The 15,809-nt window shown below is 16.1% G+C and overlaps 13 protein-coding genes and 24 non-coding genes across 37 annotated transcripts, besides 1 other annotated feature; 13 read left to right on the top strand and 24 right to left on the bottom strand. All coding sequences in view use genetic code 5, as the record gives it.

The window, feature by feature from the left end:
- Positions 1-476: part of a sequence feature (AT-rich region) that runs on past the window's edge.
- KEH14_r01 lies at positions 477-1,262 on the top strand. Its single transcript has one exon. It is a non-coding gene; the product is annotated as a s-rRNA (ribosomal RNA).
- KEH14_t22 lies at positions 1,263-1,329 on the top strand. Its single transcript has one exon. It is a non-coding gene; the product is annotated as a tRNA-Val (tRNA).
- On the top strand, positions 1,330-2,657 carry KEH14_r02. The gene has a single exon. It is a non-coding gene; the product is annotated as a l-rRNA (ribosomal RNA).
- KEH14_t21 lies at positions 2,658-2,726 on the top strand. The gene has a single exon. It is a non-coding gene; the product is annotated as a tRNA-Leu (tRNA).
- Positions 2,727-3,641, top strand: ND1 (NADH dehydrogenase subunit 1). The gene has a single exon. The coding sequence runs from the start codon at positions 2,727-2,729 to the stop codon at positions 3,639-3,641; it is 915 nt and encodes a 304-aa protein (YP_003735181.1).
- Positions 3,642-3,653: 12 nt separating this feature from the next.
- On the bottom strand, positions 3,654-3,720 carry KEH14_t20. The gene has a single exon. It is a non-coding gene; the product is annotated as a tRNA-Ser (tRNA).
- A 23-nt stretch (positions 3,721-3,743) lies between these two features.
- CYTB (cytochrome b) lies at positions 3,744-4,892 on the bottom strand. Its single transcript has one exon. It carries the CDS (start codon positions 4,890-4,892, stop codon positions 3,744-3,746), a length of 1,149 nt encoding a protein of 382 aa, YP_003735180.1.
- Positions 4,893-4,904: 12 nt separating this feature from the next.
- ND6 (NADH dehydrogenase subunit 6) lies at positions 4,905-5,414 on the bottom strand. The gene has a single exon. The coding sequence runs from the start codon at positions 5,412-5,414 to the stop codon at positions 4,905-4,907; it is 510 nt and encodes a 169-aa protein (YP_003735179.1).
- A 50-nt stretch (positions 5,415-5,464) lies between these two features.
- On the top strand, positions 5,465-5,542 carry KEH14_t19. The gene has a single exon. It is a non-coding gene; the product is annotated as a tRNA-Pro (tRNA).
- Positions 5,543-5,557: 15 nt separating this feature from the next.
- KEH14_t18 lies at positions 5,558-5,624 on the bottom strand. The gene has a single exon. It is a non-coding gene; the product is annotated as a tRNA-Thr (tRNA).
- A 23-nt stretch (positions 5,625-5,647) lies between these two features.
- Positions 5,648-5,911, top strand: ND4L (NADH dehydrogenase subunit 4L). Its single transcript has one exon. The coding sequence runs from the start codon at positions 5,648-5,650 to the stop codon at positions 5,909-5,911; it is 264 nt and encodes an 87-aa protein (YP_003735178.1).
- Positions 5,912-7,240, top strand: ND4 (NADH dehydrogenase subunit 4). Its single transcript has one exon. It carries the CDS (start codon positions 5,912-5,914, stop codon positions 7,238-7,240), a length of 1,329 nt encoding a protein of 442 aa, YP_003735177.1.
- A 17-nt stretch (positions 7,241-7,257) lies between these two features.
- Positions 7,258-7,323, top strand: KEH14_t17. Its single transcript has one exon. It is a non-coding gene; the product is annotated as a tRNA-His (tRNA).
- On the top strand, positions 7,324-8,994 carry ND5 (NADH dehydrogenase subunit 5). The gene has a single exon. It carries the CDS (start codon positions 7,324-7,326, stop codon positions 8,992-8,994), a length of 1,671 nt encoding a protein of 556 aa, YP_003735176.1.
- Positions 8,995-9,000: 6 nt separating this feature from the next.
- Positions 9,001-9,071, top strand: KEH14_t16. The gene has a single exon. It is a non-coding gene; the product is annotated as a tRNA-Phe (tRNA).
- An 18-nt stretch (positions 9,072-9,089) lies between these two features.
- KEH14_t15 lies at positions 9,090-9,157 on the bottom strand. Its single transcript has one exon. It is a non-coding gene; the product is annotated as a tRNA-Asn (tRNA).
- A 19-nt stretch (positions 9,158-9,176) lies between these two features.
- KEH14_t14 lies at positions 9,177-9,242 on the bottom strand. Its single transcript has one exon. It is a non-coding gene; the product is annotated as a tRNA-Arg (tRNA).
- A 19-nt stretch (positions 9,243-9,261) lies between these two features.
- Positions 9,262-9,615, bottom strand: ND3 (NADH dehydrogenase subunit 3). The gene has a single exon. The coding sequence runs from the start codon at positions 9,613-9,615 to the stop codon at positions 9,262-9,264; it is 354 nt and encodes a 117-aa protein (YP_003735175.1).
- On the bottom strand, positions 9,616-9,682 carry KEH14_t13. The gene has a single exon. It is a non-coding gene; the product is annotated as a tRNA-Gly (tRNA).
- A 66-nt stretch (positions 9,683-9,748) lies between these two features.
- COX3 (cytochrome c oxidase subunit III) lies at positions 9,749-10,528 on the bottom strand. The gene has a single exon. It carries the CDS (start codon positions 10,526-10,528, stop codon positions 9,749-9,751), a length of 780 nt encoding a protein of 259 aa, YP_003735174.1.
- Positions 10,529-10,545: 17 nt separating this feature from the next.
- Positions 10,546-11,223, bottom strand: ATP6 (ATP synthase F0 subunit 6). The gene has a single exon. The coding sequence runs from the start codon at positions 11,221-11,223 to the stop codon at positions 10,546-10,548; it is 678 nt and encodes a 225-aa protein (YP_003735173.1).
- Positions 11,205-11,366, bottom strand: ATP8 (ATP synthase F0 subunit 8). The gene has a single exon. The coding sequence runs from the start codon at positions 11,364-11,366 to the stop codon at positions 11,205-11,207; it is 162 nt and encodes a 53-aa protein (YP_003735172.1).
- A 6-nt stretch (positions 11,367-11,372) lies between these two features.
- On the bottom strand, positions 11,373-11,444 carry KEH14_t12. Its single transcript has one exon. It is a non-coding gene; the product is annotated as a tRNA-Lys (tRNA).
- Positions 11,445-11,450: 6 nt separating this feature from the next.
- Positions 11,451-11,518, bottom strand: KEH14_t11. The gene has a single exon. It is a non-coding gene; the product is annotated as a tRNA-Asp (tRNA).
- COX2 (cytochrome c oxidase subunit II) lies at positions 11,517-12,197 on the bottom strand. The gene has a single exon. The coding sequence runs from the start codon at positions 12,195-12,197 to the stop codon at positions 11,517-11,519; it is 681 nt and encodes a 226-aa protein (YP_003735171.1).
- Positions 12,198-12,286: 89 nt separating this feature from the next.
- On the bottom strand, positions 12,287-12,356 carry KEH14_t10. The gene has a single exon. It is a non-coding gene; the product is annotated as a tRNA-Leu (tRNA).
- COX1 (cytochrome c oxidase subunit I) lies at positions 12,357-13,917 on the bottom strand. Its single transcript has one exon. A coding segment is annotated over exon 1 (1,561 nt).
- KEH14_t09 lies at positions 13,918-13,986 on the bottom strand. The gene has a single exon. It is a non-coding gene; the product is annotated as a tRNA-Trp (tRNA).
- A 16-nt stretch (positions 13,987-14,002) lies between these two features.
- Positions 14,003-14,071, top strand: KEH14_t08. Its single transcript has one exon. It is a non-coding gene; the product is annotated as a tRNA-Tyr (tRNA).
- A 5-nt stretch (positions 14,072-14,076) lies between these two features.
- Positions 14,077-14,142, top strand: KEH14_t07. Its single transcript has one exon. It is a non-coding gene; the product is annotated as a tRNA-Cys (tRNA).
- ND2 (NADH dehydrogenase subunit 2) lies at positions 14,142-15,137 on the bottom strand. Its single transcript has one exon. The coding sequence runs from the start codon at positions 15,135-15,137 to the stop codon at positions 14,142-14,144; it is 996 nt and encodes a 331-aa protein (YP_003735169.1).
- Positions 15,138-15,203, bottom strand: KEH14_t06. Its single transcript has one exon. It is a non-coding gene; the product is annotated as a tRNA-Ile (tRNA).
- An 18-nt stretch (positions 15,204-15,221) lies between these two features.
- On the bottom strand, positions 15,222-15,287 carry KEH14_t05. The gene has a single exon. It is a non-coding gene; the product is annotated as a tRNA-Ala (tRNA).
- Positions 15,288-15,349, bottom strand: KEH14_t04. Its single transcript has one exon. It is a non-coding gene; the product is annotated as a tRNA-Gln (tRNA).
- Positions 15,350-15,580: 231 nt separating this feature from the next.
- KEH14_t03 lies at positions 15,581-15,646 on the bottom strand. The gene has a single exon. It is a non-coding gene; the product is annotated as a tRNA-Met (tRNA).
- A 34-nt stretch (positions 15,647-15,680) lies between these two features.
- Positions 15,681-15,746, bottom strand: KEH14_t02. The gene has a single exon. It is a non-coding gene; the product is annotated as a tRNA-Glu (tRNA).
- A 3-nt stretch (positions 15,747-15,749) lies between these two features.
- KEH14_t01 lies at positions 15,750-15,809 on the bottom strand. The gene has a single exon. It is a non-coding gene; the product is annotated as a tRNA-Ser (tRNA).

The following is a 15,809-nucleotide window of genomic DNA, read 5'->3' as shown; positions in this document are numbered from 1 at the left end:
TTTATACTTATAAATTTTTATTTTTAAAATTATTAGTTATTAAATATTTATATATATATATATATTATATATATATATATTTATATATATAAATAAATATCTAAATATATATATATATTTATATATATATATATAAATATAGAAAATTAAATTATTATATATTTATATATTAATATTAATTAATATATATATATATATTTATATATATGTATATATATAAATTTATATATATATATATATATATATATATCACCTCTTATTCATATAAATAAATATATAATTTTTATTATTAGTATAAATTTTATATATAAATATTTTAATTATTATTTTATAAACATTATATATATAAAAAAAAAAAAAAAAAAAAAACAATAATAATAAAATAATTAAAATTATAATTTAAATTTAATTATTTAAATTTATACTAATATAAAAAATTATGTATTGAAATATATGAATAATAAATTAAAAATAAAAATATTAGTATATAAAATAAATTATATTATGGTTTTTAAATTAATTGTATTAATAATATTATATATAAAACATATAATTATTAAAAATAAAAGAAAATTATATTTAATAAATAATTCTGAAACAATGAATGAAAGTTCTATTCGGAAATTAATTCTAGTAAAGATAAATATGAGTGCCAGCAATAGCGGTTAAACTCGATTTATAAATTAATTAATTCTAATAAAATTAATATTAAAGGTAAAATTATAATTAAATATATTAGATTTAGAGTGAAATTTAGAATTAATCATTAATAATTATAATTTATGATGGTAGAAATTAAAAAGTTTAGTAAAAAACTAGGATTAGATACCCTACTATAAAAAGATAAATAAAATTGTTAAGCTATTAAATGTTGAACCATTAAAATTAAATAATATGGCGGCTTTTTATATCTAATTAGAGAAACTTGTCGATTAATTTGATAATCCACGATAAGAAATACTTGAGTTAAAATTTATGTATTGTTGTTTTAATTAGCTTGAATTAATTTGGGTTAGAGATATTTTAGATAATAATAATTCAAATCAAAATGTAGTATATTCAAGGTTTAGATGAGTTTCAATAAATTTAATTTTTGGAATATTTATTTTAATATAAATATGAAAGAGAATTTAAAAGTAAATTAAAGTAATTTCTTTAATTGAAGGTAGTTTTAAAAAGTGTACAAATCGCCCGTCAATTTCATTTAAAAATTGAAATAAGTCGTAACATAGTAAAAGTACTGGAAAGTGTTTTTAGATTTTAAAATTTTAGTTTAAGTAAAACATTTCTTTTACATTGAAAAGATTAAAATAATTGTTTAAAATTTTAAATTGATATATTTAATTTTTATATTAGTGTTAAAAATAGCTATAATTTTTAAAAGTTTATAAAATTTTTATGTTTAATTAATTATTTAGAAATAATTATTTAATTAATAATTTAAAGTAATGTGAATGAATATTTTTAAATAAAGAAAAGTAGAATTATTTTTGTACCTTTTGTATCAGGGTTGATTAAAATTTATTTAATAAATTTAAATATCTCGAAAATAAGTGAGCTAAATTTGTAATATTTTTTTTGTTGCAATAAAATTATAAATATAAATTTAGAGATTAAATGTCATTCGAACTTATTGATATCTAGTTTTTTTAGAAATAAATTTAATTTAGATATAAAATTTTTAATACCTTAAAATTTATTTATAGTATTAATTTTTATATTAAAAATTTATGGGATAAACTATAAATTTATTTATAAAAATTTTTGATTTTATTTATAATATTATGAAGTTAATATTTTTTATTAATATAAAAAATTTAATAATTTAGTTATTAATTTTTAAAAAATTTAAATTTTGAATTTTATTTATTCTATAAAAACATATATTTTAATTTTTAAGATATAGTGATAATGATTAAATTAGTAATAAAAGTATATTTAATAATATATAAATTATTTATATATATATAATTTAAAGGAACTCGGCAAAATTGATTATTCACCTGTTTAACAAAAACATGGCCTATTGAGTATAATTTTAGGTCGATCTGCTCCATGAAATAAATTTAAATAGCTGCAGTATATTGACTGTACAAAGGTAGCATAATAAATTGTCTTTTAATTGAAGAATTGAATGAATGAATTGATGAAATAACAACTGTCTCTATTTTATTTAATGAATTTAAATTTTTAGTAAAAATTCTGAAATTTAATTATGGGACGATAAGACCCTATAGAATTTTATTTAATATAATTATTTATTTAAATTATTTGTGAATATATAATTAATTTAAATTTGATTGGGAGGATTGGTAAATAAAAATAACTTTATCTAAAAATTAATTTTGATGAAAAGATTTTTTTTGACTTATAATTTATGATTAAAAGAATAAATTACCTTAGGGATAACAGCGTAATATCTTTTGATAGACCACATTGATAAAGATGTTTGCGACCTCGATGTTGAATTAAGAGAAAAGTTAAACGCAGGAGTTTAAAATTTTAAGTCTGTTCGACTTTTAAAATCTTACATGATTTGAGTTCAAATCGACGTAAGTCAGATTGGTTTCTATCTATAATAAAATTAAAATTATTTGTACGAAAGGACTTTAATTTTTAAATTATTTATATTATTAATTAATGAATATATTAATTTGATTATTTTAGCATAAAAGTGCATTAAATTTAGGATTTAATAATATTAATATTTAGATTAATAAATAATAATTTGAATTTTAATTAATTTATTAATTTTAATAGTAATAGTATTAATTAGAGTTGCATTTTTAACTTTATTAGAACGAAAAATTTTAGGTTATATTCAAGATCGAAAAGGTCCTAATAAAATTTTTTTATTTGGATTATTTCAACCTTTCAGAGATGCATTGAAATTATTATCTAAAGAATGATATTTTTTTAATTATTCTAATCTTTATATTTATAGACCAATAATAATATTTTTTTTATCATTAGTTATGTGAATTTTATATCCTTGAATTAGATGTATATATAATTTAGAGTTTAGAATTTTATTTATATTATTAATTTTAGGATTAAGAGTTTATCCAGTTTTGTTTGTTGGATGAATTTCTAATTGTAATTATGCTATTTTAGGTTCAATACGTTTAGTTTCAACAATAATTTCATTTGAAATTAATTTATTTTTTTTAGTTTTTAGATTAATATTATTAATTGAAAGATTTTCATTTAATGATTTAATTAATTATCAAAAAATGATTAAATTTGTAATTTTATTATATCCATTATATTTAATAATATTAACAAGAATATTAATTGAGTTAAATCGTACACCATTTGATTTGATTGAGGGAGAATCTGAATTAGTTTCAGGGTTTAATATTGAGTATCATAGAAGGATATTTGTATTAATTTTTTTATCTGAATATATGAATATTATATTTATAAGAATAATTTTATCAGTTATATTTTTTGGATTTAGTTATTGATCATTAAAATTTATTATAATTTATTTATTTCATATTTGTTTAATTATTTGAATTCGTGGTATTTTACCTCGAATTCGATATGATAAATTAATATATATATGTTGAACAGAAATGTTAATATTAGTAATAATTTATTTAATATATTTATATTTTATTAAAGAAATTATTTTATAATAAGTATAAATAAAGTTAATAGAAAATTTTATTTCTATATTATATTTTCAAAATATATACTTATTCAAGTTCATTAACTTTAATTAAGAGTAAAATTTAAATTTATTTAAATGATTTTCAAATTAAATTTTCTCATAATTTTCTTAAATAAAAAGATATAAAGAAATATAAGAAATATGTTGTAGTAAAAAATATATTAATATAAATAAATGGATATTCAATTAATTGTTTACCCAATCAAGTTAATATAATAAAATTATTAATAAATATTCAATAATAAATTTTATTAAATAAATTGAATTTATTATTTATTAATTTATTATTATATAAAATAGTAATATATAAAATTAAAATTGATATGACTAGACCAATTACTCCACCAAGTTTATTTGGGATTGCACGTAAAATTGAGTAAGCAAATAAGAAATATCATTCTGGTTTAATGTGAGTTGGTGTATTTATTGGATTAGCAATTTTAAAATTATCAGGATCTCCTAAATAATAAGGATATTGAAAATTAATTATTATAAAAATAAATAAAATAATATAAAATCCTAATAAATCTTTAATAGAAAAGTAAGGATGAAATGAAATTTTATAATTATTATAGTTTGATCCTAAAGGATTTGATGATCCAGTTAAATGTAATGCAAATAAATGAAGAATTACTATAAATAAAATTACTAAAGGTAAAATAAAGTGAAGTGAAAAAAATCGATTTAATGTTGCATTATTAATTGAAAATCCACCTCAAATTCATAAGACAATTGTATCACCAATATATGGAATAGCTGATAGTAAATTTGTAATTACTGTTGCACCTCAGTATGATATTTGACCTCATGGTAGTACATATCCTATAAATGCAGCAGCTATAGAAATTAATAGAATTAAAATTCCAATTCCTCATACACTTGATAATTTATATGAACAATAAAATATATTTCGTCTAATATGAATATATATTATTATAAAATAAAATGAGGCACCATTTATATGAATTAAACGGAATAATCATCCTGAATTTATATCTTTTATAATATTAGTAATTGATCAAAATGCAATATCAATATTTGGACAATAATGTATAGATAAAATAAAACCTGAAACAATTTGAATTATTAAAAAAATTCCTAAAATTGAACCAAAATTTCATATATAATTAATATTTATTGGTGTTGGTAAATAAATTGTTGATATAATTATTTTTAAAAATTCATTTGAATTAAAAAAGTTTTGATATTTTTTCATTATGTTAAATATTTATTTTTTTTTACGTAAAGTTTTTTTTTCAATATAAGTTATTTTTGTTATTAAAAATAATGTTAAAATTAATATAAAAATTATTATTAGGAATAATATACAGTTTATTTCTTCATATAAATTTTCAATATCTATATTTTTAATAGATATTTCACATAATTTTCTATCTTTTGTTATATAATCTGAAAGTTTTAATGAAAGAAAAAAAATAGTAAAAATTCTATAAACTAAATTGGCTTTTAATTTTAATTTTAATGGTTCATTTATTAATGAAACAAAATAGGAAAATATAATTAATATTCCTCTTAAAAAAACAATTAATGTTATTATAATTAATAATGAATTTAATGAATTAGATATAAATAGAGCTATAGCTAGATAAATTGAATAAAAAATTAAATAAATTAATATAATTGTTGGATTTTTATATATTAAATTAATGTATACAGCTATAACTAAAGAAATAATTGATATTATTGTTTTTGAAATAAGTAAGATTAATGTTATAATTAATTTATTTAAATTTCATGTTTAAAATTTTATTATTAAGATTTATTTTTCAAAAAATAGTTTAATTTAAAATGATAATTTTGGGAATTATCGATATTTATATTTTTTATATTTATAAATTTTTTTGAAATTTTAAATAAATTTAGCTAAAATAAATTAATTTATATTTTTAATTTACAAAATTAATGTTTTTGTTTAAACTATTTAGCTTTGAAATTTAAATATTAAAATTTATTAAATTAATATTTATTATAGTTTTATTATTTTTTATTTTTTTATTATATTATAATGTTAATTTTTTAAGATTCTTAATTTTAATTGAATTTATAGTAATTACAGTATTATTTTATATTATTGATAATGAAATTAATACTTGATTATTTTTAATTTTTCTTGTATTTTCTGTTTGTGAATTAGTTTTAGGTTTGTCACTGTTAGTAAGAATAAATTATGAATTAGGGCATCAAAAATTAAATATAATAGATTTAATTTATTAAATATATTTTATTTTATTTTATATCATGATTGTTTTTATATTCATATATTTATTAGTTTTATTTATAAAAAAAATTCCTAATTTAAATGTAATTATTGGTAATTTAATTATAATTATTTTATGATTAAACTTACCTTGATTTAATTGAATTGAATGAATTAATATTTTTTGTAATTTAAGATTCAATAAATATTCATATGGATTAATAATATTAACTATATGAATTTTTGGATTAATTTTTATATCATTAAATATAGGAACACATTGTTTATTAATAAATTTAATATTAATAATTTCATTAATATTAGTTTTTATATCAATAAATTTATTAGTATTTTATTTATTTTATGAATTTGGTTTATTATTAATTTTTTATATAGTTGTAAAATGAGGGTATAGGGAAAATCGTTGATTATCTGGATTTTATTTAATATTTTATACAATAATTTTTTCATTACCAATATTATATATTATTTATTATTTATATTGATTAAGATCAAGATTAAATTTTATATTAATAGAAATAATAAATTTAAAATTAAATTTATTATTATTTATTTATTTATTAATATCATTTTTAGTGAAAATTCCCATTTATTTATTTCATGGGTGACTATTAAAAGCTCATGTAGAAGCCCCCTATTATGGTTCTATAATTTTAGCTTCAATTATATTGAAATTAGGAGGTTATGGGATATTACGTTTAATATTTATTTATAAAAATGAATTTATATTTTTTCAAAAGTTTATTATTATTATTAATTCATTTGGAATTTTAATTTTAAGATTAATATGTTTATCACAATTTGATATAAAATCAATTATTGCTATTTCTTCAATTGTTCACATAGGAATTATAATTATAAGAATAATAACTTTTTTTGATATTAGAATTATAGGTGGATATTTAATAATAATTTCTCATGGATTAAGATCTTCAGGTTTATTTTTTTTAGTTAATGTTATTTATAGGCAAACTAATAGACGATTAATGTTTGTTAATAAAGGTATAATTAATTTTATACCAAGAATATCATTATTATGATTTATATTATGTTCATCAAATATAGGGTCACCAGTTTCTTTAAATTTAATTAGTGAAGTTATATTAATTATTGGTTTAGTTTCTTGAATAAAATTTTTAATATTAATTTTAATTTTATACTGTTTATTTAGATTTATTTATTCAATTTATTTATTCATGTTTATTAATCATGGAAAAATTTTTTTAGTTTTTAAAATTAAAAATGGTTTATTAGTTGAATATTTTATTTTAATAATACATTGAATTCCTTTAAATTTAATGTTTTTAAAATTATATTTTATTTAATAAATTAATTTAATTTTATTTAAATAGTTTAAAAAAAATATTGATTTGTGGAATCAATGATATAATTTAATTTATTTTAAATTATTATAAAAATATTTATTTGTGGAATTTTATTATTTAAGTTTAGTTTTTTAATAATATTATTTAGATTATATTATTTATATTTAAATAAATTTATAATTTTTGAATGAAATATCTTTAGATTTAATTCAATAAAATTTAATTTTTTACTTTTAATTGATTATAAATCTTTAATGTTTGTTTTTTTAGTTAGAATAATTTTTTCAATAATTATTATTTACAGAATTAGATATATAGATTTAAGAGATTTAAAAATAAATCGATTTTTTTATTTAATAATTCTATTTTTAATTTCAATATATATATTAATTTTAAGACCAAATATATTATCAATTATTTTAGGATGAGATGGTTTAGGATTAATTTCTTATTGTTTAGTTATTTATTATATAAAAATAAAAGCTTTTACTTCAGGAATAGTTACTATTCTTTTAAATCGATTAGGTGATATTGGATTATTAATAATTATAGGTTTAATAACATTTTATGGAAGATGAAATTTAATATTATATAATATAAATGAATTTTTAATGATTTTTTTACTATTAATAGCTTTTACAAAAAGTGCACAAATTCCATTTTCAACATGATTACCAATAGCAATAATGGCTCCAACACCTGTTTCTTCATTAGTTCATTCTTCATCTACATTAGTTACAGCAGGAATTTATTTATTAATTCGATATGTTGATTTATTAGAATTTAATTTTAAATGTTTTATTATATTAATTTCAAGTTTAACTATATTATTTGCTGGTTTAGTAGCTAATTTTGAATTAGATATAAAAAAGATTGTAGCTTATTCAACTTTAAGTCAATTAGGATTTATAATAAGAATATTATCAATTGGTTCAACTGAGTTAGTTTTTTTACATTTATTTATTCATGCTATATTTAAATCATTAATATTTATATGTGTAGGAAGATATATGCATTATATAAATAGAAATCAAGATATTCGAATTTATTATGGTATATATTATATTTATCCTTTAAAAAGAATAATTTTAATTTTTTCAATTTTAAGATTATGTGGATTTCCATTTTTAGTTGGATATTATTCTAAAGATTTAATTATTGAATATTTTTTTATTAATAAAATAGTTTATTTTTCAGTAGTAAATTTAATTGTTGGAACTATTTTTACAGTTTCATATTCATTTCGAATAATTTTAGTTTTAACAAGAAAATATTTAATAATAAATGTTATTTATTTAAAAGAAGATAAAATTATAGCAATTTCTATATCAATAATAATATTATTAAGATTATTTTATAGTAAATTAATTTTTAATTCAATAAATTTTAATTTGGTAAGAATTAATATATTATTAGTTTATAAATTATTAGTATTTAAAATAATAATTTTAGGAATAATTATAGGATTTAATTTTTATAAATTTATTTTATTTGAAAATAAGATTGGTTTATTTTTAATATCATTTTTATTTATAAATATAATTTATAAATTTATTTATAAAAAAGTTATTACAATAATATTTGATTATGAGTTATATATTGAAAAGTCAATTGTTGAAATATTATCAAGTAAATTTACATTATTAACATTAGGAATTCATAGATTAAAGATTCCAAGATTAAGAATTAGTGTATTTTTTACTTTTAGAGTTTATACAATTTATTTATTAGTTTTTATATTAAGATTAAAATAATAAATTATTTAAATAGCTTATATAAATTAGAGCATAATATTGAAAATATTAAGGAAAATTTTTTAATTTTTTAAATAAATTTATTATAAAATTATTTTAGTTAGAATAAATTTATTCATATGATTTATTAACAATAAATTGCTAATTATTTAGCTTTAACTAATAATTAAAATTTTAAATTTATATAAGAAGTAATTATTTACATTTAATTTCGGCTTAAAGATTTGATTTATTAAAATCCTTATATTTATTTAGAATATTAATTTATTAAAATATTCAATTTAAATAATTATTTATTCATTCAAATATAAGTGTTAAAATTAAAAGAATAAGAAATAGGGAAATTAATATAAATGAGAGTATTGTTCTATAAGATTTTATATATAAAATAATTGGTGTAAATAAAATAATTTCAACATCAAAAATTAAAAATATTATTGTAATTAAGAAAAAAGGTAATGAAAATGGTAAATTAGCTTTAGTAATTGGATTAAAACCACATTCAAATGGTGATCTTTTTTCATAATCTTTTTTTTTAATTATTGAAATAGCTTTATTTAATATTAAAAGAATTGAAGAAACTAAGATAATAACAATAAAATATATGAAAATATATTTAATTATATATATTAAATTTTATTAAATTTTTTAATTGGAAATTAAATGTAATTATTTATACTATATATATATATATATATATATATATTATAAAGTATAAATAATATTTATATAAATTTAATTTATATTATTAATATTAAATTAATAAATAAATAAATGAATATAAGAATAATCAAATTACATCTACAAAATGTCAATATCAAATTGCTATTTCATAATTTATATTATGTATATTTGAAAAATGAATTTTTGATATTCGTAAAATTGATATAGAAAGGAAAATTACTCCAATTAATACATGAAGTCCATGAAATCCTGTTGCTATATAAAAAATTGATCCATAAACTCTATCATTAAAACAAAAATATGAATTTGCATATTCAATTAATTGAATAATTATAAAATATGTACCTAATATAATAGTTAAAAATAAATATAATTTAGATAATTTTAAGTTATTAGTAATTATATAATAATGTCTAACAGTAATTGCAATACCGGATGAAACTAAAATAAATGAATTTAATAAAGGAATTTCTATTGGATCAAAAAATTTAATATCTTTTGGAGGTCATAATATATCAATTTCAATATTTGGGGATACTGATGAATGAAAAAAGGCTCAAAAAAAAGAAACAAAAAATATTAGTTCTGATAAAATAAATAGAACTATACTAAATTTTAAGAAATTAATAACATAAAGTGTATGTAATCCTTGAAATGTTCTTTCTCGAATAATATCTCGGAATCAAAATATTATAATTACTACTGTATTAGTTATATTAAGAATTATTAATAAAATATTTGATCTGTAAATTCAGATTGCTGTTCCAATTAATGAATTTATTAACCTAAATGATAAAATGATTGGTCAAGGTCTATTTGTTACTATATGGAATGGAAAATTTTTTTTCATTTTATTTTAATTATAGATTAATTAGATTCAGAAAAATAAAGAATTAATAAAATTGAAAATACATAACTTTGAATAATTGATATAAAAATTTCTAAGGTTAATAATATATTTTGAATTAAAAGATTAATTGGTAAGATTGAAATAAAATTTCTAATAAAAATTCCTAGTAATGTTAAAATTAAGTGTCCAGAAATTAAATTTGCTGATAATCGAATTGATAATGTTCATGGTCGAATAATTAATCTAATTAATTCAATAATTACTATAAAATTTATTAAAAAAACTGGTGAATTTAAAGGAACTAAATGTCTAAGAAATGCAATATAATTATTATAAATTAAATAGATTAAAAATCTAAATCATAAAGTTAAAGATAAAGCTATATTTAATAATAGATGTCTTGTTAATGTAAAAATATAAGGTATTAATCTAAAAATATTTACAATTATAATGTAAATTATTAATCTAATAAAAATAATAATGTTAGATTGATATTTTGATTTAGAAATAATTTTAAATTCATTATATATAAAATTTAAAAGTAATTTAATAATATATAAAATTCGTGATTGAATTAATCAATAAATTCTTGGGAAGACTAAAATTGGAAGGAATATAAAAAGTCAATTTAATGATAGATAATTATTTGATGAAGGATCAAATATTTCAAATAAATTTATCAATGTCAGTTTCATTTTTTTAGTTCAATTTTTTTTTCTTCAATTTTTTTAAAATTAATTTTAATTAAAAATGAATTTAAAAGTATAATAAATAAATTAAAAATTAATAAGTATATAAAATAAATTATGAATCATTTTATTGGTATTATTTGGGGGATTAAATTTCATTAGAAGTATGTTCAAAATATACTATATTTGATTTAAAAGATCAACTCTTTAAATTCAGACATCTAATGAAATTTTAAAAAATAATTTAAAATAAATTTATTTTAGTTTGACAAACTAATGTTATATTATTAACTAATTTTTTAATTATTTTGTTTGTTTACTCAATTAAGAAAATATTTAAATGATGTAGATTCTACTATGATTGGTATAAATCTATGATTTATTCCACAAATTTCTGAACATTGACCAAAAAAGATTCCAGGTCGTTTTCTAATTAAATTTAATTGATTAATTCGTCCTGGAACTGCATCAACTTTAATTCCAAGTGATGGGACAGTTCATGAATGAATTACATCTGTGGAAGTTGTAATTAATCGTAATGGGATATTTATAGGAATAATTATACGATTATCAGTTTCTAGTAATCGAAATTGATTTAGATTTCTATAATTTAATATATATGAATCAAATTCAATATTGTTAAATTCAGGGTATTCATAGGATCAATATCATTGATGGCCAATTGATTTTACAGAAAAAAATGGATTTACAATTTCATCAATTAAATATAAAATTTTTAATGATGGAAAACAAATAATTAATAAAATAATAATTGGGATTACTGTTCAAATAATTTCAATATTGTGATTTTTTAGTAAAAATAGATTTGAAAATTTATTTAAAAAAAGATCTATAATAATATATACTGTTAAAGTAGAAATTATAATAATAATTATTATTACTATATTATGAAATGAAATTAAATTATCAGCATAATATGAATTTGATTCTTGAAACATAAATATGAATCATGTAGAAATTTTAATAATAAATTTAAATTATTAATTTTAATAAAAGTTTTTTACTTTGAGTTTGAATTCAGAATTCAATGCAATTGTAGCTTATTAAATTTTAATAAAAGTAAATTTAAAACTTTATATTTGAATCTTAAATTCAATGCACTATTCTGCCATATTAAAATTTAATTAAAATTGATTTTATGTTTAAGTTTTTAATTAATAATGGAATTTCTAAATGTGAATGATCTAATGGAGGATAAAAATTTAATCATTCAAGTGATGATTGATTAAATTTAAATAATATTATTCGTTTAGAAATTAATCTTTCAAGAATAATAAAAATTAGAAAGATAATTCTATTTAATGAAATTATTGATCCTAAAGATGAAATTGAATTTCAACAATAATATGAATCTGGATAATCTGAGTATCGTCGAGGTATAGATATTAATCCTAAAAAATGTTGAGGGAAAAATGTTAAATTTACACCAATAAATATTATAATGAATTGAATTTTTAGTCATTTAACATTAAGAAGTAAACCTGTAATTAATGGATATCAATGAATAAATCTTGAAATAATTGCAAATACTGCTCCTATTGATAATACATAATGAAAATGACCAACTACATAGTATGTATCATGAAGAATAATGTCAATTGATGAATTTGAAAGTATAATTCCTGTTAATCCTCCAATTGTAAATAATATAATAAAACCTAAAGATCATAAAACTGAAATATTTAATTTTAATTTTGAACCATGATATGTTGCTAATCATCTAAATACTTTAATTCCTGTAGGAACAGCAATAATTATTGTTGCTGAAGTAAAATAAGCTCGTGTATCAACATCTAATCCTACAGTAAATATATGATGAGCTCAAACAATAAATCCTAAAAATCCAATTCCTAATATTGCGTAAATTATACCTAGGTTTCCAAAAATTTCTTTTTTTCCTCTTTCATTTATAACAATATGAGAAATTAGTCCAAATCCTGGAAGAATTAAAATATAAACTTCTGGGTGGCCAAAAAATCAAAATAAATGTTGATATAAAATTGGATCTCCACCTCCTATTGGATCAAAAAATGAAGTATTAAAATTTCGATCAAATAATAATATTGTAATTGCTCCAGCTAGAACTGGAAGAGATATAATTAATAAGATTGCTGTAATAAATACTGATCATGGAAATAAAGAAATTTGGTCATAATTTAATGAAAAATTTTTTATTATTATAATTGTAACTATTAAATTTAATGATCCTATAATTGATGAGATTCCAGATATATGTAAGGAGAAAATTGCAAAATCAACTGAAGGGGATGAATGATATAAATATGCAGATAATGGAGGATAAACTGTTCATCCTGTTCCTGGTCTTGGATAAAATAAATTTCTTAATAATAATATAAATAATGAAGGAGGAAGTAATCAGAATCTAATATTATTTATTCGAGGAAATGCTATATCTGGAGATCCTAATATTAAAGGAATTAATCAATTTCCAAAACCTCCAATTAGGAATGGTATAACTATAAAAAAAATTATTAGGAATGCATGTCTTGTTACAACTGTATTATAAATTTGATCATTATTAATTCATGAACCGGGGGATCTTAATTCTATGCGAACAATCAACCTTATTGATGAGCCTAATATTCCTGATCATAAAGCTAATAAAATATATAAAATTCCAATATTTTTATGATTTGTTGATATAAATCATTTTATAATTAAGATTTAAAAAAATAATTTTTATTTTTAATTTTGAAGATTAAAAGTTTAAATTTAACTTAAAATCTTATATAATAATGATTAAAGTATTAAATCTAAATATAGAGTTAAATTGTAAATTTAAAAATTGAAAATTAAAGTTTTTCTAATACTAAGCACATTATTATAGTTTAAATAAAAATATTAAATTGCAAATTTAAAGATTAATTTTGTGTTATAATAATTTATATAAAATTGAATATTAGAAATATTGAAACATTTGCACTTATAAGTGTTAACGCAAATAAACTGTAAGCAAAGTATTTTTTATCATTTATAAAGTTATTTTTATAAAAATTTATTTTTATAAATAAATTTTTTAAAATAATTAAGTAATTTCAAATTATTATTATTCTTGAAAATAGAATAATGAATAGAATTCAATTAAAAGTTTTTAATGAGACTATTATATTAATTAGATTTCATTTAATTACAAAAGTTAATAAAATTGGTAATATAGAATAATTAATTATTAGAATTATAAATGTATAAAATTGATATTCATTTACAAATGAATAATTTAAATTATGAATATTAGATTTATTTAAAAATCTAATTAATATATAATAATTAATTACATAAATAATAATAAAAATAATAAATGCTGTTTTATTTAAATTTAATAATAAAATAAAATATATTGAATTAAAAATTGTTGAACATGCTAATAATTTTTTTAATGAATAAAATTTATTAGTGTAAAATGCAATAAATAAATTTCTTATAACTAAATATGTTAATGATCATAAATTAATATAAGTTAATGAAACAAATATATAAATTGGGATGAATTTAATTAATGTTGATATTAAAAAAATTTGTTTTCAATTTATTATTTCATATGAATAAATTATTCAAAAATGAAATGGGAAAATTCCAATTTTTAAGAAAAATAATATTTGAATTAAAAAATTAAATTGATCTGATTTTGTAAAATCTAATGATCTTAAATATATAATAATAAATAAAAATAAAAAAATTCTTGAAATTACTGAAACAATATAATAAATTAATCTTGGGATCTTATTTGGAGATTTAATATTAATTAATCTAATTCTGATAATTGTACTAAATTCTATAATGACTCATTGAATAAAGACATTGTTTGAATTTAGCATAAGAATAAATAATGCTAAAAGTAACGCAATGAATAAATTATGTTTAAAATTTATGAACAAAATAAGTAATAGTATAAGAATTATACATGTATATTTTATCAAAATATTTCTTTTATCAGACATATTACTTTTAAAAATTAGCATAAATTAGATATAATATTTTTTATTAATTTTTAAATGCAATTTAAATGTTATTTAATTAACTAATATCCAATTTATTAATTTAATTAATACTATAAAATTCAAAATTTTATGTGCTTAAACACTAAAATAAATTTTATTATAAATTTATTAAACATATATTATTTCATTATTTTTATTGAGTTATTATTATTATTATTATATTTATTATTATTATTGTTATTATTATTACAATTGATTATTATCCAATAGTTTCTTAATTTTTTTTTTGTTTTTTTTTTTAGAAAATTTACAGGGATATTTAAATTAATAAATAAATTATTGATAGATGATAGACCCAAATAAATTATAAAATTTTTATATAATTATATAAAAATTTTTAATTTATCGACAGGGTATGAACCTGTAAGCTTTATTTAGCTTATTATATAATTATATAAATGGATTTTTATATAATTTATTTTTAATTTATAAATTGAAATTAATTAATTTTATATTGAAAATATAATGTTTTATTTAAACTATATAAATTGGAGAAATATAGATTTATTTTAAATCTTTTTATAAAGTTAGAAGCTTTATTTTTAATATTTC

Source organism: Apis cerana, mitochondrion (genome assembly GCF_029169275.1).
Source record: "Apis cerana mitochondrion, complete genome".
NCBI lineage: Eukaryota > Metazoa > Arthropoda > Insecta > Hymenoptera > Apidae > Apis > Apis cerana.
Note: the sequence above shows the minus strand (reverse complement) of the source record. Positions and strands in the feature narration are given on the sequence as shown.